We start from the raw sequence: 24,059 nt of genomic DNA on the forward strand, positions 1-24,059 counted from the left end.
TTTTTATCTGCTGGATACATTTGTACTCCTCTCATTTATCATTCAGTGAATGAAACGTGGTACATAAAAGCTAGTATCATGACGCAGTAAAGCTGGTTTGACTGCCAGCAACCATGTGCTGCTGTGAAAATATTCACCATCTATCTAGTATGTACACTGACCATAGTGCTTTGATTTGGCTTTGTCCTGGACCAATGTTTTCATTAACACCTAGGCAGAAAATGGTGTTTTGTTTTCACATGTATTCTTCTGAGACGCTATATTTGTCAGTATGTTTAGGAGAAAAAAATTGTTACACAAGGGACTGATTCTGAAGTTTGCTACCACCGGCCAGTTTGCAGTTCAGAAGTAATGACACAGTATAAGAGTGGCAAACCTGGGATGTTAGGGTCTTCCTTTTCTGAATAACCTGGTAGACAAATACTTATCTGTTGTCTGTGTCTGTATAAATTCATGTTTATTTTCAGATAAGCAATATATCCACAAGGTTTTTTCTACCGTGCTACAAAAGCCAACTGTTAGTAAAGATGAAGCAACTTAATTTTATATTCCTCAGTGTCAACCTGTGAAAGTATCATAATTTTAAGAGCAACATATCAGACCACAACTTATCAATGCAAATACTTGGAAATGTATCCTACTTATTAAAAAAAAAAAAAATAAGGATAGCAAACTCTTCTAATTATATATATCAACTCCAAGATCGCTCTGCTGTGGGGAAAGGGCAAATTCCTTTATCCCCACTGTAACGTACCACTGCCAATGATTAGCGGACCGGAGTTTCGCTGTGACGACCCCTAACCGGGAAAAGCTGAAAGACAAGACCATGATCCCTTAAATAAATAAAGCCAGTACAGTTGAGCAGATGATTTTCAATCAGCTGTACTAGCTTCTTTTGGAGTTTAACAAGTTGTTGTTACACTACTTATCTGTTATCCATCTGTACTTATGCATATATGGATTTTGCATATTGTGCACGTGTATGTGTGCATTTATATTCCCCTTTTTTATGTACACATTTGAGAGATATTTACTTTCACTGTAATGTCACTATTGACAATTACCAAAATTATTCACAATTTTAAGATGAAATTGTGTTTTATTTATTGTTTGTTTAGGCAGGTGGGCTGGTTCATAGATTATTTTAGCTACCATCTGTGCCATGTGGCAAATGCATTGCAGCTATCATATATGTGGTAGACATGTATACAAGTCAAAAGAGCGTACACATTGTTTATAATTTGATCATACACATTGTACTTTTGTGGAATGCAAGTTATATGATACAGACAGTTAAAAAATTAATTACTGATTAGAAATACGTATTTAAAATGTGTATAATTGATGTAGATTTTTCAGAGGAATGTTTTATAACTTGTAAATGTATGTTTGCATTACAATTAAAAACTTTGAGCACTTTTCAAAGGATTATACTTCTTGGAATGATTTACATAATACATCTTATTTCAAACCAGAAATAGTAATGTAGATATATCTTCAGCTGTATTTTTCATCTTAATATGCTTGTTAAGTTTTACAGTAAGCAACATTTTGATAGCATATTAAGACAGCAAGCTGCTGTCATTGGTGCCAGGAAATGAAAGCTATGAATAAGGGGAGGAGTTTTATTAGTCTGATGTATGTGATAGGAGAAGGAAAGAAATTATACATGTATGTTCGTTACAGGTCTCATTTATCTTTGCCCAAGTGGTGACAAACACTTTGGTAACCAAATGTTTAAACCTGGCATTTGGTAAAGGTTGTATTTCTGTTATCTACGTATAAAGTTGACTTGAATATGCAGAACTTCAGGAGTTGTAAAGAAGTCATATCACTCTTTCAGAAGCTTTTAGAGAGCATCATTGGTTAAGGAATAACTATGATGGAAGCTTCCATTAAAGAAGTGGGGGCTAAGAATGGCTGAGTGAAGTATATTTAAATAAATAAAGCCATTACTGAGCAATCTGCTTCTTATGTAAATTAGGGTTTAGGCCATCTGCTCCACGTTAGTCCTAATTTCAGATGTCCAGCTATAGAAATTTTCACTCGGGTAGCAGAATCATCAAAGTTAATGTTGCCTTTGGCTGGAGTGGAACTGTCTGTGCTAAAATTAATTCTAAGTCTCATATTCTTGAGTATATAAATTAGGAGGAGTCCAAAGGTTTCTAAATATTTTCCTACAGATTCCCTTGGATGAAATAGGTGCCCACCTCATTCTGAATCTTTTATAAAGGGAATTTGATTGCTTTTGCCTTAGTACAGTAATTTAGCTAAGGTCTTGCTTGGAAGCTGTCCAAAACCTTTTTATAAAGTGTTGTGTTTGACAGTATTAAATTCAAGTTTTGTATTTGACAGTGCTAAATTAAATAGCTTTAGCTTGAACGATTTAATATTTCTGGAGGAGAAATTCTTCTAAAATGGGTTAAAAATTTGGAAAGTTGAACTGAAGTTCCCCTTGTTTCTTTTTTGTTTAGTTTCAGTACAGTGTTTCTCAGTTCTAACTGCAGACAATCTGTGATACTCATCAGTTACAAAAGCCTGACGTACTAGCCATCTAGTTTTTGGTTTATTGGCAAAATTATTGTCAGTATTAGAAAAACATAAGGTGTGTAACTCAAACCAGCTTTAAAGTTCTCATGCTGCAAAATAAAAATAAAATTGTCCATGCTGTATATTGATGGTGTGAGAAAATGTACTTTGTTAAAGTAGTGGAGAGTGGTCAGGCTGTGTAATAGCATATACTTTAGTATACGTTAGAGTCCTAAATTAAGATGAGGGTTGTCTAAAATGAACAGTACATTGTTGTACCTGGAAATTATATTGCCTGTTTTGAATACAAATAAATATCCATGGATCTTAAAAGCTAACTAAAAGTCCCACATAATTATTGGCGTGCATCTCATTCTTTGTAATATTTCAGCAGTTTGGCACAGAATTTCTAGGTTCGGACTGAGTGCTCAAGTTTGGTTTCCAGGCAGAATGATGGAGTCGTATCTCTAGTTCAAGTTTTGCTACAAAGAAAGGAATGGAAAGGTTGGTCCATAATAAAAGTCTAGACATTTGTTCTAGAATGGAAATAATGGCTGTAATAAGCTTCCCTGCTTTGTCTCTGCTGATCACATTTCTTTATCACTTACATGAGATGTGATGAGTATAAAATAAAAGAGACTGAACAAGAGATTGTAAATAAAAGGAAATCAGAACAAAACCTATTTTCTCAAAGACAAGATATGCTTAACAAAATATGGCTAATATGAGGCATAATTGTATATTAACGTGTAACAGAATACTCCTCAGGTTAAACATATTATTAAGAAATATTGGCCATTAGTACAGCAGATGCTTTTACTGAAAGAAATAAGAAATGGACAACCTAGTTTTGGATATAGGAAATGTAAAACGTTAAACAATGTTATGTAATGGAGAACAGATTTGTATAGTAAATAGTTTCATAAGTAGTAAGGCGCTTGTATATGCAATAAATGTATATATTGCAGGTATATTTATACAGACAACTCTATAATGCATCCAGTAAACAAAAATATTTTTTTAATATGAGTATATGGCATGTGTGACACCAAGAATATAGTCCATATGGTAAAGTGCCAAATATGTGAGGCTTTCAATATAAGAAAGACAAATTGAAAATTAAAAGGATGCATAGGAGATCATTTATCTGAGATGAGTATGCATAGAAACAAATGCTCTATATAAACATATCAAAGAGACAATTAATAATACACATTCTTTTAAATTTATAATATTGCAAGTAACTTATGAGTACATAAGAGATGATATTAAAAATACAACACAAAAAGAGGAAAACAAATGGATAGTTAGGTGTAGGGGACAGCAGTACCCAAGTTTGAATAAAATGTTCAGTATTAAACCAATGTTAAAAGAAATACTTAACCAGGTAAGGTCAATGGTTCTTTAAATGCCTGTTTTAAATTTTAATTGTTTTTGATTAATTGATTTTAGGTCATGCGAGTCTGTTGTATGTAAATGAGTATTGTGCCTGATGTAGTCATTTGCCTGATGAAGCGTTTGTGTGAAAGTGTTTAACTTGCAATCTTATTTTATTAAAATTTCAAGTATTTTCTATGTTTTATGCTGACTGTTTATGGTTATGGATAGCTTTGTTTTATTCCTGAAGGCCAGATTTGAGCAGTTATATAATATTAGAGTGAATAATTGTTAAAAGGAGAACATGTAAGTTTAATGTATGAAAAGGAAAAAAATGTTTGCTATGGATTGTTTTGTCTTCTGTTATTGTATTTGTACCTTTGTCATTGTCTACAATGTTAGAATTTAATAAATGTTTTAAAAACAAAGGTTAGACAAACTGTAAGATGTGGCCATGATCCATAGTATTTCTGTGCTAGGGCAGCCACCTTGACATTAGTAATTAGGTGGTATGCTCAGCTAAGGATTCAACTGTTAAGTATACTTGTAGACCTTACTCAGTGTACTCAGAACACTGGAAGAAGAAGGTAAAAACATTCAGTTGGCGCAATTACTTTTTTTATTTTCATGTATCCAAATATATTCAGAATTTCTAACCATGCAGCCTTGTTTTGAGAAATTTAAATGGAGTACAGCTTTTGAAAAGAAGTTAAATGGAATGCAGATTTTGAAAAGGACCACGGTTAAGGAAGGTAGAGGCTGAGGTATGCAGTTATGAAAAAGTAGGGAACATCTTCCAGCCCAACCAAGGGGGTTGCTTCCTGTATTTGACTATGCCAACCCCCAATTTATTTACAGACCTGGAGTAAAAATAGCTAACTGTGGTCAGTGGTAGTTGTCTGATCTCTACTGGAAAGTGCTTGATAGTACAGGGAATTAAACTCTAATGGGTCCTTTTTTATACTACTGTGCTTTATCTTGTCATTTGTGTTTCTCTTGTTGACTAGCCAAATGATTTACCAAGATTGTTTTTTTCTTGTATTGAAAACTGTCTCTTTGACATCTGATCATTAATTTTTTTATTCAAACAGGTATCGTAATTTTCGAGCCTTTACTTCCCCTCGCCCAACTCAGTTTTCTTGCCTCGCAGTAGATTCAAGTGGTGAAATTATATGTGCTGGATCCCAGGATTCCTTTGAAATATTTGCCTGGTGTATGCAGACAGGGCGTTTGTTAGAGGTAAGAAACATTTTATTATTTAATTACTGCATATAAACTAACTGAATGGAAGCAGTCATATAAACTAAAAGGGTTGCTGTAATGCAGCCAGATAGACAAGAAAACAAAGCAAAAGAGTTGAACATTGTGTAAGACTGCAACGTTTAGTGCATTGTAGAGCAGTCGGAAAACAGTTTATATGTAGAAATCTGGCTGTCAGTTTTGCCTACTGATTGTGAATAAATTGTGGCTGTTATTAGATGATACAACTATAATGGAGCAGTACAGACTTTATTGACAATGTCATACAAAGACTAGTCAGGAGGTGATAGAAAACAGTGAAAAACTGGCAATGTGGATGCACATGAAATTCATTTGGGTTTGTTTACTCATATGGATGTAGCCAAATCTTGTTCTGGTAGCCACATTTGATTGCACAGATCATCAAATGCGAGTAATGTTTTCTAATTAATACATTAATCTAGCTGCACTTAATTTGTCTTAATTTGTAAGCATCATTCAAACCAGGCTTTTGTAAAGCCTTTATTTGCAAATTAAGTAGTTCCTGTAGTTTATTTTTTTTGTCTCTTTGTCATACATAACCAATGGCATAACTAAATTTAAAATTAAAATGTGAAGTACTTTAATCTGTTTGTAACTGGTTGTACACTACATCTTTTACTTAATGCATTCTGATTTTTAGATGTCTGTTCATTCATTTTCTAAACTGGTTTTCCTGATGATGGCAGATTACCTTAATTTAAAGGGAGCATTTTTTGTCCCTGTAGTAAATTTTATATGCACACATTTCTAGATAAAGCTCTATAACTGTCAGGATGTTTTTACATTAAATCGTTTTTCTGTTGCAATGACAAGTATTCACAGCTTTAAGTGTCATCACCCCCTTATAGTGTTGTTGTTGTACTGATGACAAGATTGAATCTTTTGGTTATCTCATTTTTGTGTTACAGTGTGACATTTTCTGACTTCTGAAACTAGACATAATGTGACAGATATTTCTGTCATATGTGTTGCTGTTATGCTGAGTGGTGGTAGTATAGCAGAGTTTAACAGTCCCATCCACTACTCTGGAATTTGCAGTTCCTATGTATTCATCAAATTTACTGAATGTGAAAGTTAGCAATATCTGTGGTGTATAGGAATAAAGCTCTAATTGCAGCCTAGGTGACGTTGGATCATTTGTTTCATGGGCCTTTGAAAAGCCAGCTTGGGAGGATAGGACTGACTGGAGAAAGACATCCCCCCCCTGGGAAGAGGAGGGTGGCTTGCTCCCACTACAGTTTTGGCATTTGATGGTGACTTGGCAGAACAGCAACTAACACATTGTCTAGTGGCATACACATGGTTTGCCAGGCTAGAATGAAAGCATGCACACACCTCTGGGTCAGTATTGCAGGCCTTGCTTCACTGGTGTGGTTGTCAAATCATAAGGTGGTATTTCCTTGACCTGCAGGAATAACTACCTGTCCACAGGCTAGCTCTTTTCCCACCATTTGCCAAATAGCCATTTCAGATTGGTTAATAGAGGAAAGGTAGCAGTCATAGATATGAGGCCATAAAAGTTATGAATGAAAGGATAAACAAGTCGTATGCATATTTATCTCAGAACCATCTCTTTTCGGTTTTCTGGAAACATTTTATTGGAGCCTGTTCTTTTCAATGTTAAATTCATGGGCTGAGGTGATTTTCTACAGCATGGAAGTGATGTAGCTAGCAGTCTGTACTGTAGTGCTCCTGTCTGTTTCTTTCCTAAATTAATTTGGTTTCAGTTGTACCATATTCCCAGAATTGAAGAGAAAATGTCCACAAATAGGATTGAAAATGATCAAAATGAACTGAGAATGAAAGAGCTTACTGGAACTTTTTGACTATTATGCAAACTGAACATTTTTAGACATTGTGCCTCTCCAGATGATGATCACATCATTTAGAAATCTGTATAATTCTACTTTTTAGGAGACAGGTTATTCTACCCCAGGCTCTGTCAGTAGGCCATCATTTGCTGAAACAACTGTTGGCAACAATAAAGGTCTCCTGGTTTCATTTCTTTTTTTAAATCACTCAGAAATGTTGTACTTGTTATGTTGCTCGGTTAAATTAACAAATGTGTAGTACTGAGTTTCTTGCTTGCCATATTGCCGTAACCTATGCTTAGTGCTGTGTATGTACTCTGCTTGATGAAAAGTAGATATTTTTCAGGGCTGCTTTGTTGACTCTTCCAGAAGGTATTCCTTTTCTACTTGATTAAACTTGCAGAATGTTTAGATCATTTATTGATTCCTTCATGTGCAGCTTTAGCAAAATTGTATAATATTTAGAGTGCCAATTGCAGAAGTAATAGTCCTCTCTTAATTTCTCCAAATCTTCTGTGTTTCTAATACCATGATGGGGAATGGACCCATTCCTAAGTCAAAGTACGTTTAAAATTCATGAAATTAGTATTGTTTCAATCTTTGATGTCAGCCAAAAGTGCTCTTCTTAGCACCCACAGTGTCCCCGTAATGACTCCTTCTGCAGTTTGTATGGGGTTACATGTATTGGTAACATATTTAAGTAGATTCTTTTTTATAAGACCCATTGCATCTACTACTATTGGAACTGTCTGGGTATCTTTCTTCCACATTGTTCTCGTTTCTGCCTGCAGATCCTGATGCTTTATGACTTTGTGTATCTCTGTACGCAAGACACTGTAGTCACTGGGGTGTGGTAAATTCAATGGTCAGTGCTACTTTTGTCTTCTTTTCATGGACCACTGTATCTGGTTTTCTAGCATCTGTCTTTTGAACTCTTGGTAATGGGTGATCCCATGTGATGTAAACTTCATCATTTTCTGTGATGCTTTGTGGCTCATTTTTTCATTGTCTTTCAGCCACTTCAATACCATAATGTTTGTACAATCCCCAGTGCAATGGTCTTGCCACATTATTATGCCTTTCAGTATACAGTCCTACTGCCATTGGTATGTCGCAACCAGCAACGAGGTGTGCAACTGTTTCCACTTCAGTTTTACAAAACCTACATTTGTCTGTTTCTCCCACATGTTCAGTGGACTTTGTAAACCAGCGTGTACGTAGCCCACTATCTTGGGCCACCAATATTAACCTTTCATCTCTTGGTTTGAATTCGCTTCTCTTTAACCATTCCTGCTTTTGTTCCTGAGCAACATGAGGTTAGTCCAGAAGTTTTCTATACTTGGAACTATATTTATGCATTTTCCACATTTCTTCCTTCCCTCTGGTCCTTCACCTTATATTCTTTCTTTTGTTTTTTGGCACATTCAGTTGCTGCCTGTTTTTTTATCTACTTCTGGTTTGATTTCCATTCCTGCTTGACTCTGATATGCTTCTGCTAGAATAAAACAGATTAGATTAGAGACTGTCCTGGTGAACATTCAGTTTTTAGGTACCTGGCACATAAAATGTGAAAACTTGAAAATTGTCTTGTTGCAAAACAAACTTAATAGCTCTGCTTACTTTCTCGTCAGAATGCAGCACTCTTTTCAGGCTGAAATTAATGACAGATATTAGTGAGTTCTTAACATTGGGCCTGACTGTCACTAGTGTTCAACACACTGCATGCACATGCTTGGAAAATGCTTCTTGTTGAACTAAGAGCTTAACTAAACCCATTTCTTGCCTAGAGAGATAACTAATCGCTGAATTAATGATCAGAGGTATACTTTTATGTGTGCAATATCTGTGACATTTTGAATGCATCTTATAAGGTTCCTTCATTTGCTGTACTCATTCAGTCTAATGTGTCCTAAACCGCTTGTTACTCCCCTATGGGAATGCTGCAACATACATTTTTTAATCTGTTATTATTTTAAATTGCCTTGTGGTAACTTTATGTTTCTCTTATATTGCTTTACGGAGTCCTATTTTGAAATAGTCTGATTTCTGCAACAGAACACCATGGTATACAATTCCGGGTTGTTATTCATATTGACCATTAATCTATCATGTGCTTTTAATGGATTTATTTTTCCCCTCTGATTTATTGGTTGAAAATGGGGTTTGGACTGATCCACTGCAATAGAAGATAAATATAAAATTATGATAGTAAGCTCATGGTCCTTAGTGTTTTCCAACATTATATTAGCTTTAGATTTTAAAGACAGTTTCATTCACTAGGTAATAACTCACTGAAAATCCTACTAGCAGTAGGCAGCAGTGTATTAAGAAATGTCTTTCTTTTTTCAGTACTGTGGATGAGGACTACCCCTTCCAACAACACACCTGGTATGTCTGTTTTGTAAAGGGTAGTTCCACACTTGCTTTATTGTCCACAGCTGTGGTAGATAAAGTTTAACCACAGCATACCTTTTGCAATTACAGCCTTTTTTTTCAGCAATTTGTTTCTTCAGATTTGTTTTTTAAATAAATTATTTGGTTCTTGCTCTCATTTCTTTATGGTCTGCTCCCTTACTTTAGTGCTACCACACCATATAGTCATCCCCTGCCCTCTTCAGTTGAACAACAATAAAAAAGGAACTTCACTGCAACAAACCACAGCTTTGCCACACATAAAGTGCTTATGTACAGAGAAAAGAGTAAAGAATATAGGAACTACACATCCTAATTATACCCCCTAATATATCACCTTTGCCCCACTTCTCCTCCAGGTTTGTATGTGTTTGTAGTAGTGCATCTTAAAAGTGTGTATGTGTTTGTGCTTTGCACCATTGGTCACACACATCATCAACAGAGTAGTAGTTTATTGGGCATTCAGAGACCACTCATAGACATTCCCCTTGACATGTTATCATGCTTGCATTTGGGTCACATTTGTATGCCTTTTTAGAGGTCTGTAAAGTGCATAGAAAAAGTGGGAGAAATAGTTCGGTAAAACAACTGGAAAAAGTTGCACATCTTGTTGCTGGGTTTGATAAATTCTTGACTAAGTGCCTGTATACTGAAAGGCACAGTAATGTGGCAAGACTATTGTGCTGGCAGTTGCGCAAACACTGTAATATAGATGTTGCAGAGAAGCATTAGAAACATAAAACAAAGCTTTCTCGACAGGATGAAGTTTGGATCACATTCAGTCAACAAATACCACATCTGTGAAAACAGATGAAATACTATATATCCAGATGTAGTACTCCAAGAAGAAAGACAAAAGTAACATTAATGCTTAAAATTGTTATACGCAATCATTAGTGTCTTACCTGCTGACAAAGTCATAATATACCAAGCAGAAATGAGAACAATGTTGAAAAGTACAGTTCCAGTAGTAGTATGAGCAACAAGACTAATCTAAAAGAATTTATAGTCATACTTAAATATGTCAACAGTGCATGTAACACCATATGAACTGCAGAAGGAGTCCGTTCTGGATACATTCCTGGTGCTGAGAAGAGCACTCTTGGCTGACATCAATGACTGAAGCAATACTAATTTCATGAACTCTTATCTTACCGACTTAGGAATGGGGTTCATTCCTGTCATTTTATTAGAAATCCAAACAATTTGGAGAAATTAAAAAAGGAATCCATCTTTTAGTTTATACTTTACCCACCTTGCACTCCATGATTTGGCTGTGACATGTATCACATATCTTCATCCTTATGTGCTGGTAGCATTGTGGTCCTTGCAGCTGTAACAAATTGTCTCAAGATGTATACACAGTGAGTGTAATGCTTAATTCAGGGTAAAGGGATGTTGGCTTTAGGTATGTATTCATACCATCTCAGCTAACTATGCTCCTGCTGTTACCATTATGTGGTTTAATAGCAGGCATAGTTTGTGCTGCACTGGGCCTATTAGCACCATTCCTAAAATTGTTCCTGAGACCATGAGGGTATGCTGCGTCACTTAGGTTCATAGGTAGGAACTAGGCTATCTGCCCGAGAGCATTTGTAAGCCTAGCCAGAGTGTGTCGACTTTCGCCGTCCCACTGAATAATTAAACTGATTCTCTGTCAAGCAGAGCCAATGAAGTGATCCCAGGGGTGTATTTTCTGTTGCCCATCCACTCGTCAAGGCTTCTATGTATGTAACGAGCACCACATAGCTCTATGATGGACAGTAATGTATAACCTACATTGGTCTTTAACCACTTGTTTTTGGATTCCAGATGGACAGACAGCCTTCTATATATATCAACATATTGGCCCTACTATGTGCATTCCAGGTCTGTGGATCTTATCCATAGTCTGTCTTCTAGAATTAATGTACCTCACTGATTCCATTTTGACCACTCGGGGGCCAGTGTCCCAGCGTTTACTGCAGCAGAAGATGGGTTGCACAAAAGGGAGAATTCTGCAATGAGTTTTGTTTCATTGGTGTACTGTCATGTAATAAAGGTTTTTGGATTTGTTGTTGTGTTGCACGTAGCTAACTAAGTGAATCTTCATCTTCTTTACAATGTTTGCCAAAGAGAACTTTTTACCTAAACTGTTATTTTAGTTTGTCTGGCGGTACTGTTTTTGTGGATGGGCCACCATATCATATGTATTGTAACTGTAGCTTTGCATTTTGAAAGGATGGCTGCAACTGTGTCATTACAAAAGAGGTTCTCAAATTATGGTGATGATGACTGCCTCCCTTGGTAGGTGTGGGCCTCTTTCATGGAAGGTTCTAGAAATTCTGAAAATCCTGTGTACTTAATTTGTTCGGTGATGATCTTTATATGCAGTTAACTAACTGCAAGAATATTATAGTTAATGAGTATGCGCATTGACTGCAAGTCAAAGTCAGATCATGATTGTTTCAAATGTACGTGTGTGTGTGTGTGTGTGTGTGTGTGTGTTACTGTCAGAATAATGTATGTTTTGTTTTCTGTATGCGAGTCCCAAAATACCTTTTTTGACATCTGTGGGATGACACCAGATGGGACTTTTCTATGTCTTGAGGGAGACTCGCAGTGAAATCTGAAAATAGTGCTTTACAGTCTTCACAGAGGTGTAAAACTATGTATTGTATACCTTGCAAGGGGGCACTGTTTATTGACTGGACTGCATCAATGCTGTAAAGCAGTGCTAGGTCTTGATCTCTCATATGAGCGACAGCTAAGAAAAAAATCAGTCTGGACCATGAAGCAAAATACTGCAGTTCTGCTGATCCAAAATCTCTGCCTGTATGTCATATGACTGTATTCTAAGTGTAGTGCTAAGTGTCTGGCTAGTATTTTACAAAAGCAAAAGGTGGCTAGCCCTGTAGTTCCTGATGTCCGAGTACTAAATTCACTCAGGTAATTGTGATATTAGCACAACTGCTTCTGCTGTTTGTAATGAGCTCTGGTTAATCCAAGTAATTAACGTACAGTGTTAGAGGATTGTTTGCTTCAGCTGTTTTATCTAATTGATGTGCTTCATCCTCCTCTATTTCTTGTGAATGTTATACTTCATTGTTTTCTCACAGCGTCTTGTGCTGGAGTTTAATGCCTGATGCTATTGAAAATGTTGTAGAGCTCTTACATTCAGTTAAGTTAGTAGGAGTAACATTTTACTCAGATTGTACGTGACTCCATTATTTCATCATCTGCTAGATAGGTTTGTTAATTCCAGTGTGCTTATAAAAATTGTCATTTTTCCCCAGAAATACTGAGCTGTTTACCAAAAGCTAACATTGCATTTACCTACCTTGTATTGATTTAACTTATGCAGTGCATAGACTTGTATCTAAATTAAACTAAGGGACTAAAAAAATAAGTGGTCCATGAAAAGGTCTGAGACACTGCACTTTTCTGTTAAACACGTTCATGAATGAATGAGATATTTGGGGCTAGCCAGATCTTTTATTTGTTCTTGACAGCAGCTTTTTGTTGTTAGATATTGATAGAGACCACTATTGGTTCTTATTAGTCTGTTTTTGTTTTTTTACCTTTAGGTATTAGCAGGACACGAAGGACCCATTAGTGGCCTGTACTTTAACCCTACACGGTGCGTGCTAGCAAGCGCATCTTGGGATGCCACAGTTCGACTCTGGGAAATGTTGGACAGCTGGAAAACAAAGGAAACACTTAACTTAAATTCAGATGGTAGGTAGCATTATGCATATAGTTCCAGTTTTATTTTAAATGTGCAATTTGCTTTGGTCTGTGTTAAATCCATTTTTCACTGTACTGGATAAGTTTTTGCCTTGCAAGAATTATTAGTTGCTTCCTATGATGTGGTATTAAGGAGAGAACATAGGACATTTCACTATTGTTTGTTTATTGTGTGTTTTGAGCCCTGCCTCCATAGGGATCTCATGTTCATTAAAAGGGTCAGTACTACAGTTTATTTGTAAAGTCTGACATTTATTTGCAGGTGGGCATAAGTCCTTATGTAGATTAGATTAGATACAGACTACTGTAGGGCTGCTACCCATGCTGAAGACACTAGCTGGAAATCTGTCCGTAAAACAGTAACCTGTGTTATTTTCAAGAAGGGAGTGGCCACTTATATTGTTTAAAGTAGTCAGTCTGTTCTGCTCAAAGCTTTGAGTGATAAGTCTTTCACCTTTTCTTTATTATTGTACTATTATTTCAGTATTTGTCATTTGACTAAATATGGCAGATTAATTGTGAATAAGTGAGGTAGTGTGGGAGTTCAAGCCAGTTTAGCTGTTGTAGAGATATAAGCAGTGGTGTGCTGAGTTTTTATAATTTGTTACAAATTTGACAATCTTGTTGTAACGTAAGTCCAGTTTGGTTTTCATGGAGGACTGGATACTGGTGAGGATTGGGGCACCATATAGTAGAGATGGTAGCAGGAAGGATGATGCTAGAGCTTTTTTAGCAGTCATGTTAAGGAAGTATTTGTGTTTATAGGGGGTACCTAATTTTTTATGCATTTTGTTGATGTTGCTATGGATATGGAGGTCAAATGTTAGATTTTTATCAGTAATAACTCCTAACAATTTGGTACTTGGAACAACTTCAGTGAGAGTATTATTATGGGATTGGACAGAAATCATTCTTGTACAGAGCGGTAGTTTTTTTTTTTTGGGGGGGGGTTATTAGATGTTTAGTTTTATTGGGATTTAGAGCGAGATGATTGTTTGACATCCAAGTTTTGATTGACGTGAAAGCATTTTGGGTAAGATGTTGTAACTCGGATATAGATTTGGCAGTACAGATTGTAGAATCATCTGCATACTGGATAACTGCGCCGTGGGTAAGGGTAGTGTGGAAGATGTTAATGAATATACTGAAAAGGAAGGGGACCTAGTATAGATCCTTGAGGTACACCTGTGGTTGTGTTGAGAAAAGGTGAGAAGGAGTGTTGCCGTTTGGTGGATTGTTGCCTGTTGGTGAGATAGTCTGAGAACCAGTTTAAGGTATGGGGTGAAAGACCTAAATTGGTGAGTTGTGTGAGCAGAAGGTGATGTGAAACCTTGTCGAAGCCCTTGGAGAGATCTAGAAACAGAGACTATGTAACCGGCAACACCAGCCCTGTTTACTGTATCCATAAAGGATATGAGAGCAGTTCAGGCACGATGACCTAGAGGCTAAAGCTGTGCTGTGTGGGGGAAAGTATCTGGTTTTGGACACGATAGTTAAGAAGTAGAGTGTGAATACATTTTTCTAATATTTTAGATATGGGAGAGAGGATAGCGATGGGGCAGAAATTAGAGATATCAGAGTTGTTGCCACCTTTATGGATTGGAAGAACAAATGCTTTCTTCCATATGCTTGATATACTGGACTCTTGAATAGATCTATTGAGGAGCATTTTAATTAACTTTATACTATTTGGATTCTCTCATTTTTCTTCTAGAAGTGGGATCTCTAGATCTCTTTGGAGTAATTCTATACACAGAGAAGGCAAATTTTTCTATCTCTGTTGGTCATGTTTCCTCCCATGCATCATAGGATCTTATTTTTTTCTTACTGCCCATTAACACAAGCCCATATTCTTTTCTGTTAGTGATATAATTAGTTCATTAAAATATTCTTCCTTCGTTTCTATTTCCCAAGTACATTGTCTAGTATTTATTTGCACTGAAGCTATTGATTATTCTGTCCCCATTTACCTCCCACTTGAAAAAAATGCCGTGTTCCCCCTTTAGTTTTACAATTGCATTAATGTGGTAAATCATCTTTTTTTTGTCTTTTTGCACAATTGCAGCAAAAGCCATTTGTTTTGAAACCACAGGTACAAAACCAAGGACTCTTAATAAAGTTAAAAAAAAAGATGGGGATAAAAGGTGGAACCTTTGCATAATCTTAAGTCCTTTACTGCAATTACAAAACTAAAATAATTGTGGCATTCTTTCAGGCAGTAGGTCACTGGAGAAATTTAAGAAAGTAACATATAATGTACCTACTCCCCCCTCACATTAATTATCTGCTTTGTATAAAGCACATTACTGGAAAATAAATTGATATTTTTTGTTCTTTTTTTAACTGTAAAGCAGGAATTTGACCATGCATACAGCTGTATAGAGACAACAGAACATACACAAGTAAACACAAGACAAGTTCGAAAAACATGCCACCCTGGTGGAATTTTAGCATAAATAAGCTGTATAGCAAAAGGAATAATTTCATGTCCAAACATGGAAAGTTCAGTGCCCAGCAAGGCAAGAACTCCCTCATCAAACATAATAAGCAACTTAGGGGACAAAGCAAAATTTGAGGTGAAAGTAGTCTCCCAGACTAAGGACAATTCTAAGGCATTCTTCAAAGAAGTCTGCAACCTCAAAGGCAATTTTTTTTTTACTCATTAGTCCTTTGGTGACCAGAAAAGTCCAACTGAGCAAATGGACTATTCTCAGTGGAGGCTTAGGGAGAAAACCGTCACAACAGATATTTAAACAATATTTGGTGAGTCCTCATATACAAGGGCAGAAAAGCCCAGCAATAGCTGATTAAGTATGCTACAGTGAGTAACAATGGGCAAGGAGAGAAAAGGTGTGTTGTACTCAGCCCTCATTAGACCACTCATTGAGTACAGTGCCTCCTTCAGTATAACCAGCAACTGGAGTGTCCACAGAGATGCCTAAGAAAAAGTATATATAGTGTAAACATGTTCTTGATAGTGACTTGGCCTTTGACTACTATGTTCCTAATGTAGTAAAGAAATTATTCTGTGTCGTATAACTTATAAGCGGGGATATGGCATCCAGGTCCAAAAATTTCACTGTTCCATTGTACTCCAGCCTCATTTGACCACCTAATGAGTACAGTACTTTCTTTTGTATGTACCTGACGAGGCATATGAAACAATTGGAGTGTTTCCAGAGATTCCTCATAGAAGGAATACATGGTATAGTCAATATGTCCTAGCCGACCGCCTCAAAGCCTTATCCTTGCACTCTGTCACCTGCAGATTGTTGAGACAATCTATGTCCGACCTACACAACAACTTCTGATCCAGCTGTAATTAACCCATTGCACATTTACAAAACAAGTTATCATCAGAAGCACTCAATAAGTGAGCAGCAATTTCGCTGGTAAACAAAAAGACATGTTGGCGAGATGCGTATGTGTCTCAGAAACTGCTCCCTGTGTGGAATAGGCTTCCTTGTTCATGTGAAACAAAGTTGTTCCCTATACTTGTTCAAGTGCAACAAATAGCATCAGAAACAATCTACAGACCTCACCTGCAAAATAAATAAAACAAGTTGGACAGGCAGGTATGTGTCTCAGAGAATGTCCCTTCCCTGGAACAGACTTCTCCCTTCATGTAAAGCAATGTTCTTCTGTACATTTACTCAGGCTCTAACTTGCAGTTGGTGTAGAGTTTAAGATTGTGAGCTGTAGTTCTGATGGTACCTTGACGGGCTTCTAAATTCTCGACCATCTACTACACCCAAGTTATGTATACCCTACATAAAACCTGTGGGATCCAAGCCAAGCCATTACATTTGGGTAGTATGGCCAAGCATAAAAAGGCCACTTAGGGTCATTAACCTACTGACTGCTATGATCAAACTAAAACAGTTACCAGGTGTATTGAGTATAAGGACAACTAAGAAATAATGGAGAACCCAAACATACTGAAATGTAGCAACATGAAAGTACATTTATTTTTATCACATTTGAAAAGTATGACCATTAACATTTACAACTACAAACATAACCCTACTCAGCAGGACATGTAAAGGAAAACAAAAATGATAAAAATTCTTGCAATCCTCACAGGCTCTGTAGCAGTGAAAACAGTGATAAATTAGTGGGAAATGCTCTGCATAAAGTCATCCAACTCAATTACGGGACATTAGGTACAGAAGGGGCCTAATTCCAAAATACTTACTGTCAAGTCTTAATATTTTACTCCCGTATTTTACACCACTGTATTCTAAGTAATTAAATGTGCACTTAGTGTGTTTTATTCCCATTGCGGTGCATTGTTATAGTTATTTATTCATTCAGTCAATCATTCATTCAAGTTTGGTAACTGGGAAAGACCACTGATCTAAATGGACTTATTTCTGTCTCAGCCCAAAGAAATATAAATGACAATAGATAAGCAAATTCACAAGAAGTATTAGGAGTGCAAAAAAATGTTGTGTGAAGATAGCAATGCAGTAGTAACAATAAAGTAGACAGTACAAGGGACAATATGAAGGAATGGTTCCATGAATGAGGGAAGAAGAGTGGAATAGTGAAGGGAGAGCACATAGTGTAAGATAAGGGCATACAGAAATTAACAATGTACAATGTGGAAGAGATATCACACATTCACATGTTAGTATAGGGTAGTAATGTGAGGAAGACAAAGGCACCTGACTAGTGAAGGGGTGAGTGGGGATTAGGTGATGTGTCCAGAGGAAAAGCATTTACAAATTGAGTTAGGCTTGAGATGATCTTTAAGCTGAGCACAGAATGAAGTGAGATCTTTAAGACTGGTAGGGAGGGATTCTCAGAGTTTGAGGCCCAGGATGGAAAAGGCATGGTGAGTGTAATTAAGTCTGGTCCTGGGACATAGAAAAAGTGGACCTGAGTGGAGGCAAGGACAGTTATGTTCTATGAGGAGCTTGTAAAGTTACAATCCAAGGAGCAGGTTAGCACATTGTTGGACAGCTCGCGAGTTAGCTTTATTAAGTGTGATACAATGATTGTAGAGGAGAAGGTAATGAAATGGCAGATATAGTTGCTCATACTTTAAATGATGGAGTTATTTCTTGGATGCTGCTGTATCCAGTGAAAGTCCATAGAATGTCTTTGGATATGGCATTCCTGGTTGATCTGGAAAGAAATTTTGTAGGACCAAAATAGAGAATTTATTTTCTTCTGTATTTGTTGTAGGTGAAGGTGAAAGTTCAGTGTGGGATCAAGCCACATAGCAAGGTATTTGAAGGAGATGACTTGATCAATAGGGTTGTCAAGATGGTCATTGATAAGAAGTGACTGAGAGTTATTCTGCCCTTTAGGGGAAGTACCAAACAGCATTGTTTTAGTTTTGGAAGTGTTTAGAATAATTTTTTTTGCTGTTAAGGAATTGGATAAGAGAAAAAGAGAAAGGAAGCCAGCTTCTAGTTGTTGCTGTATGTAGGCTTGAGTGATATAAGATCCTGTTATCAGCTTAAAGTAAGAGAGAGAGAGAGAAGTCGTAGTTTTATTAATGAAAATCGAAAAAAAGAAGAGGAGCCACAGTGACGCCTTCAGGGACTTCTTTAAGGATAAGGGTAAAAACAAAATGAAAACTCCAGCAAAGCTAGAACTTCCATTGAGTGACCTCCCAAACCTCTTGTATCAGAGGCACATGGGATATATACAAATGATCCTTATAAACATCAGGTGTTTCAGCTAATTGGCGATTCTGAATGCTCGACTTGTTTTGTCATTTTAATGGACAATTTCAGGCCAATAAAGCCAACCCCCCGCTAGCTGTGGATGTGCATATTTCAGTCTTGTTACAAAGTCATGGGCATTCAGAATCGCCAGTTAGCTGAAACTTCTGATGTTCATAATAATCATTTGCATATATCCCATGTGCCTATGATACAAGAGGTATGGGAAGTCACTCAGTGGAAGATGTTCATCGTGTTTCACTGTTGCAGTCATTACACTTGGGTTATCCTGCTGGCAGGCTACCCACAGTCAGCCTGAATTCCAAAGTCCTGGTCCGACGTCGGTTGCTGTTGCCTCTTCCCTGACGTCAGTGCACCAGGGGTATAAAAGATGCAGCCGACACCATTTTCTTCAGTCTTTCATGCCGCGCGGTGCACGAAGCAAAGCAGTTCGCAAGTGCCGGTCGGCCGACTCCTGAGATTTTTTGAAATCAAATTTCAGATCCAAAGTCTTCAGTAAAGCGAAGTACCCCGTTGGGGAAACTTTTTTCTTGCTCCAGACCGATGTCAGAAATAGTTAAAAAGTTAACAATTGTATTCCTTGTGGGAAGCAAATACCTCATAAGGAGTTCCACTCTTACTGTATTCCTTGCCTAGGCCCTGACCACGATGTTGCTAGTTGTCGGTTTTGTGCTAGATTTAACCAACGCACTATTAAGCGTCGGTACGATTTTGCTTTTCATTATTTTGGCAGAAGGTTTAACTACATAATGCCGTTGGAACAACTGTTGACCGGAATTCATAAAAAATGCAAGGATAAAGACAAGGACAAGCACCCGAGGTCCAAAACCGATGACGAAGCCTCTTCTAGGCCAGTCGCCGGTTCGCTGATGCTCAGTGAGGCGCTTTCCCAGCCCCTGACTCCCGCTACCTCAGAGCCACAGGCCGCCTCCAACTCCTACGTGGAGACCGCTAGGCCTCTGGATACTCAAGGTATTGGTCCTTCGGAAAATAATCCCTCAGATGGGTCCGGAGCCGCTGAGCAGGAATCGGCTTCTGAGGGTGTCTTCAGATTTACACAACTTTATATAAAGCCTACTTCAGCATCCAAGACCAAGTCTAAAACAGTTTTAAAGACAAGGAAACCAGTACATGCCTAAGAAACAGATGCTCAAAATGGCCGAAGACCTAATTACTTTGATCAGGGGTTCCCATCCCCCTGCTGATGAGGCCTAGGCAAGACACTGAAAATGATTCCTCTGATCAGGTTTCCATTTCCTCTGATTCCTCTTCTGATCAGGGATATTCTGTTCCTCCCTATGAGGATTCTGATGCTGAAGATTCTATTCCTTCAGCTTCTCCTCCTGAGGACTATTCTTTTGGGGAAACCCTGCATACCATGAGGGAGCATTTCCATTGGGAGAGCCAGGATTATTCCGATTCTAAGAAAAGAATTAGAGACTTTCTTTTACTTCCCCCTGTTCTAGACATAGTAGATGATGTTTTCTCAGAGTCCGGCCTGTCTCCAGACTCTCTACCTCCTGCCCCTGTTAAGTCGGACAGGTACTACAGGGTCCCAGACACCCATAAATTTCTTTACAAAAACCCTGCTGCTGACCCAGAAACTATCTCACAGGGTCCCAAAGGGGTCAAGGCTGCTTCTGCGAAAAACCCTGTCCCCTCAGACAGAGATTCTAGGGCTTTGGACAGATGGGAGATAAAAGTTTACACTTCTGCTACCTTGGCTGTAAGGGCTTTTAACTGTCAGTTTCATATGCTCAGATATCAGCAATACTTATTGTCTTTGTTAAAACAAAAAATGTTGACAAATTCTGAATGTACTGAGAACAAATATTTGCAGGATTTATTGCATGCAGCTGAACAAGTGGGAAAACATACTTTGCAATGTGGCTATGATTCACTCGTGCAGGACCGCTGTTACAGGTTCTGTTATTAGAAGGTATGCTTGGTTAAAGGAACAGAATCTGCCTGATCATGTTAAAGCAAAATTATTGGATGCCCCATTACAACATGATACTTTGTTTGGTGTTAAAGCAGAGGAGGTGTTAAAGAAAATGGAGGATAAGGCAAAATCTATGCAGACAGTAAAGGCTTTCTTACAGGTACAGCCACCCAGATTTAGCAGGACCTGGCCCTCTAAGAATTGGTCCTTTCCAGTGTCAGACAGACCACAAAGAGGCAGATTCAGATGCACTAGAGGCAGGCAACAGCCCCAGGGCTCATACAGGCCCAAACAATGGGGTGCTTCTACCTCCAAAAGTGGAGAAGACAAATCACAGCCTTATAGAAAACAGTCCCAATGACTTCCCTCTGCCAATGCCAAGCACTTCTTTTTTGGCAGCACCCTTAGGGGGAAAGCTAGCACTTTTTTCACAAAACTGGCACAAGATCACCCAGGACAAATTGTTCTTAAATATAGTCTCTCAGGGCTACAGGTTTCACTTTCACACCCTTCCAAAGCCAAAAGGCATGCCAGGCCTGCCACGCAATCAATGGCAAGAGGCACAAAAACAAGTTTCATCTCTCATGGACACGGGGGCTATTCAGCCAGTGCCACAACAAGAGCAGGGACAAGGATTTTACTCAAGACTTTTCTTAGTACCAAGAAAGGACAAAACCTGGAGACCAATTCTGGACCTGTCTATTCTAAATACTTTTCTGGACATCCCAAAATTCAAAATGTTGACTCTACAGCAGCTTCTGCCCATGCTGGACAAGAGGGCTTGGCTTGTAAATTTGGACCTCAAAGAGGCATACCTGCATGTCCCAATCAGACAATCTTGATACCTCAGATTCATAGCTGGCTCAATGCACTACCAATTCTCTGCACTGCCCTTTGGCTTATCTACTGCGCCCAGGGTCTTCACAAAATGCCTGGCACCAGTAATTGCATTTTGCAGACAAAGAGGAATTCAAATATACCCCTACTTGGACGACGGTCTTATTCAAGCAAAGGACAAAGATATTCTACTACAGCATCTGACATTTGTAAAAAGATTACTTATTTGCCTAGGGTACACAGTAAACGAAAAGAAATCAAAACTAGTGCCCTCTCAAGAGATAATATTCCTGGGTGCAAGCTTAAATACAACTGCCCAGATGGCTTATCTCACGCCAGACAAACAAAGGCATCTGACTTCTTACTTCAAAGACATGGCAACAAAGACCCAGTTATCTGCAAGAAAAATTCTGCAGGCTCTAGGCTACATGACATCCTGCATTCTACTAATTCCATATGCAAGACTGGAAGGAAACTACAATGGTATCTAAAAAGTGTTTGTACTCAACATTGCCACAGCCTGGAAACAGTAATTACTCTCATTCCCTGCCTGCAACAGGAATTTCTATGGTGGGCACAGGCCTGTCACCACAACAAGGGACAGCCATTCACCTTACCCACTGCCAGGCAGACACTGACAACAGATGCATCAGATTATGCCTGGGGGGGCGCACATGGCAGGAAAATGTATTCAGGGCACATGGCCCACAAACCAAATGCATCTTCATATCAATCAAAAAGAGATGCTAGCTGTACAAAATGCCCTAAAAGCCTTCAAGGACCTACTTCATCCAGGACAACTACTGATAAAGACGGACAATACTACAGTCATGTGGTACATAAACAAGCAAGGGGGCACACATTCCTACCCCCTCTGCAGGCAAGCCATGACTTTGTGGAACACAGCATTGACTTATCATGTACATCTGCAAGCACAATTCCTGCCAGGAAAGACAAATACTTTGGCAGACAAACTAAGCAGAAACCTCATGGATCGTCACGAGTGGAAACTAGATCCACAAATCTTCAACATGATAAGAGGGAAGTGGGGATGCCCAGACATAGATCTATTCACCTCCCCACACAACTGCCAGCTACAGAGATTCTACACTCGGACTTATCACAAGCAAGCATGGAAAGTGGATGCTCTCTCATTCAGCTGGAAAGCCCTTACAGTATATGCCTTCCCTCCCCTGCCTCTACTCTCCAAGGTACTTCTAAAGGTCAGACAAGAGAAGCCAAAAATGATGCATTTTTCCCAGACTGGCCACGCCAGCACTGGTACCCAATCCTAAAGAGCTTGTCTCAAGGTCCAGCCTGGACATTGCCTCTAATACCTCATTTGCTGACCCAACAGAACAATCAGATCCTGCACAGCCAACTCAGAACCCTAAATCTGGCTGCATGGTGGATAATGTAATCATTCAGAACACACCTCTCTCTAAAGCAGTTATGGATGTTATTTTGGAGGCCAGGAGGCCCAGCACCAGAAAATCTTATGCAGAAAAATGGAAGAGATTCTGTGCTTGGAACCAAGCACAGGGAATTGACTCGCTTGAACCAAATATTCCTCAGATTTTGCAATACCTAACTGAGATGCTGGACAAAGGCCTATCCTTCTCTTCAATTAAGACCCATGCCTCTGCCATTTCAGCTCATTACAATATGGACCCACCTATTTTTTCTCATCCACTGCTAAGACAGTTTCTCAGAGGGGCCCAGAAACATAAGCCCTCCAAGGAGAGCTACAATACCTACATGCGACCTCAATTTTGTCTTGGAAAAACTCACACTGCCTCCTTTTGAGCCAGCCAATACAGCAGAGATAAAATACTTGTCATGGAAAACCGCTCTTCTCCTAGCAATAACTTAAGCAAGAAGAGTCTCAGAGTTACAGGCACTAATGGCTGTGGAACCTTTTATTATTTTCCATCAGGACAGGATTTCTCTAAGGACAAATCCGACATTTATAGTGCCCAGTGTGGCTCTTAACCAAACCATACATTTGCCTACCTTTTATCCAAACCCACAAAATAAGGGGGAGAGACTTCTGCATACTTTGGACATACACAGACAGCTACGCTTTTACTTGGAGAAGACTAAAGCTTTCAGAAAGACTGAGCAACTCTTAGTGGCATATGCTGCAGGTTCCCAAGGAAAAGCCATTTCAAAGCAGACTATTTCAAAATGGATAGGACACTGCATTCGTTTCTGCTATTCACAACATGGCAAATCAGTGCCCAAGGGCATTAGGCCTCATTCTACCAGAGCAGCAGCCACTTCAGCAGCCTTCCTCAGAGGAGTACCAAGGATATTTTGGAGGCTGCAACATGGACTTCAGTGCACACTTTTACAAAGCACTACCATTTACCTCTCTACTCTAAATCCAGAGCAGGCTTTGCCACTGCAGTTCTGCAGGGCCTCATAGCCGCTCCAAACTCTATTTAG

The 24,059-nt window shown here is 38.4% G+C and overlaps 1 protein-coding gene across 1 annotated transcript in view; it reads left to right on the forward strand.

The window, feature by feature from the left end:
- LOC122802737 (periodic tryptophan protein 2 homolog) overlaps positions 1-24,059 on the forward strand; it is a 723,301-nt gene that overhangs the window by 390,660 nt on the left and 308,582 nt on the right. The window contains exons 12-13 of the mRNA XM_044072502.1: positions 4,998-5,145; positions 12,977-13,127. Of these exons, the coding sequence (XP_043928437.1) occupies positions 4,998-5,145; positions 12,977-13,127 (299 nt within the window). The remainder of the gene's footprint in view (positions 1-4,997; positions 5,146-12,976; positions 13,128-24,059) is intronic.

This window comes from Protopterus annectens, chromosome 5.part0, assembly GCF_019279795.1.
Source record: "Protopterus annectens isolate FY-2018-M chromosome 5.part0, PAN1.0, whole genome shotgun sequence".
Taxonomy (NCBI): Eukaryota; Metazoa; Chordata; order Ceratodontiformes; family Protopteridae; genus Protopterus; species Protopterus annectens.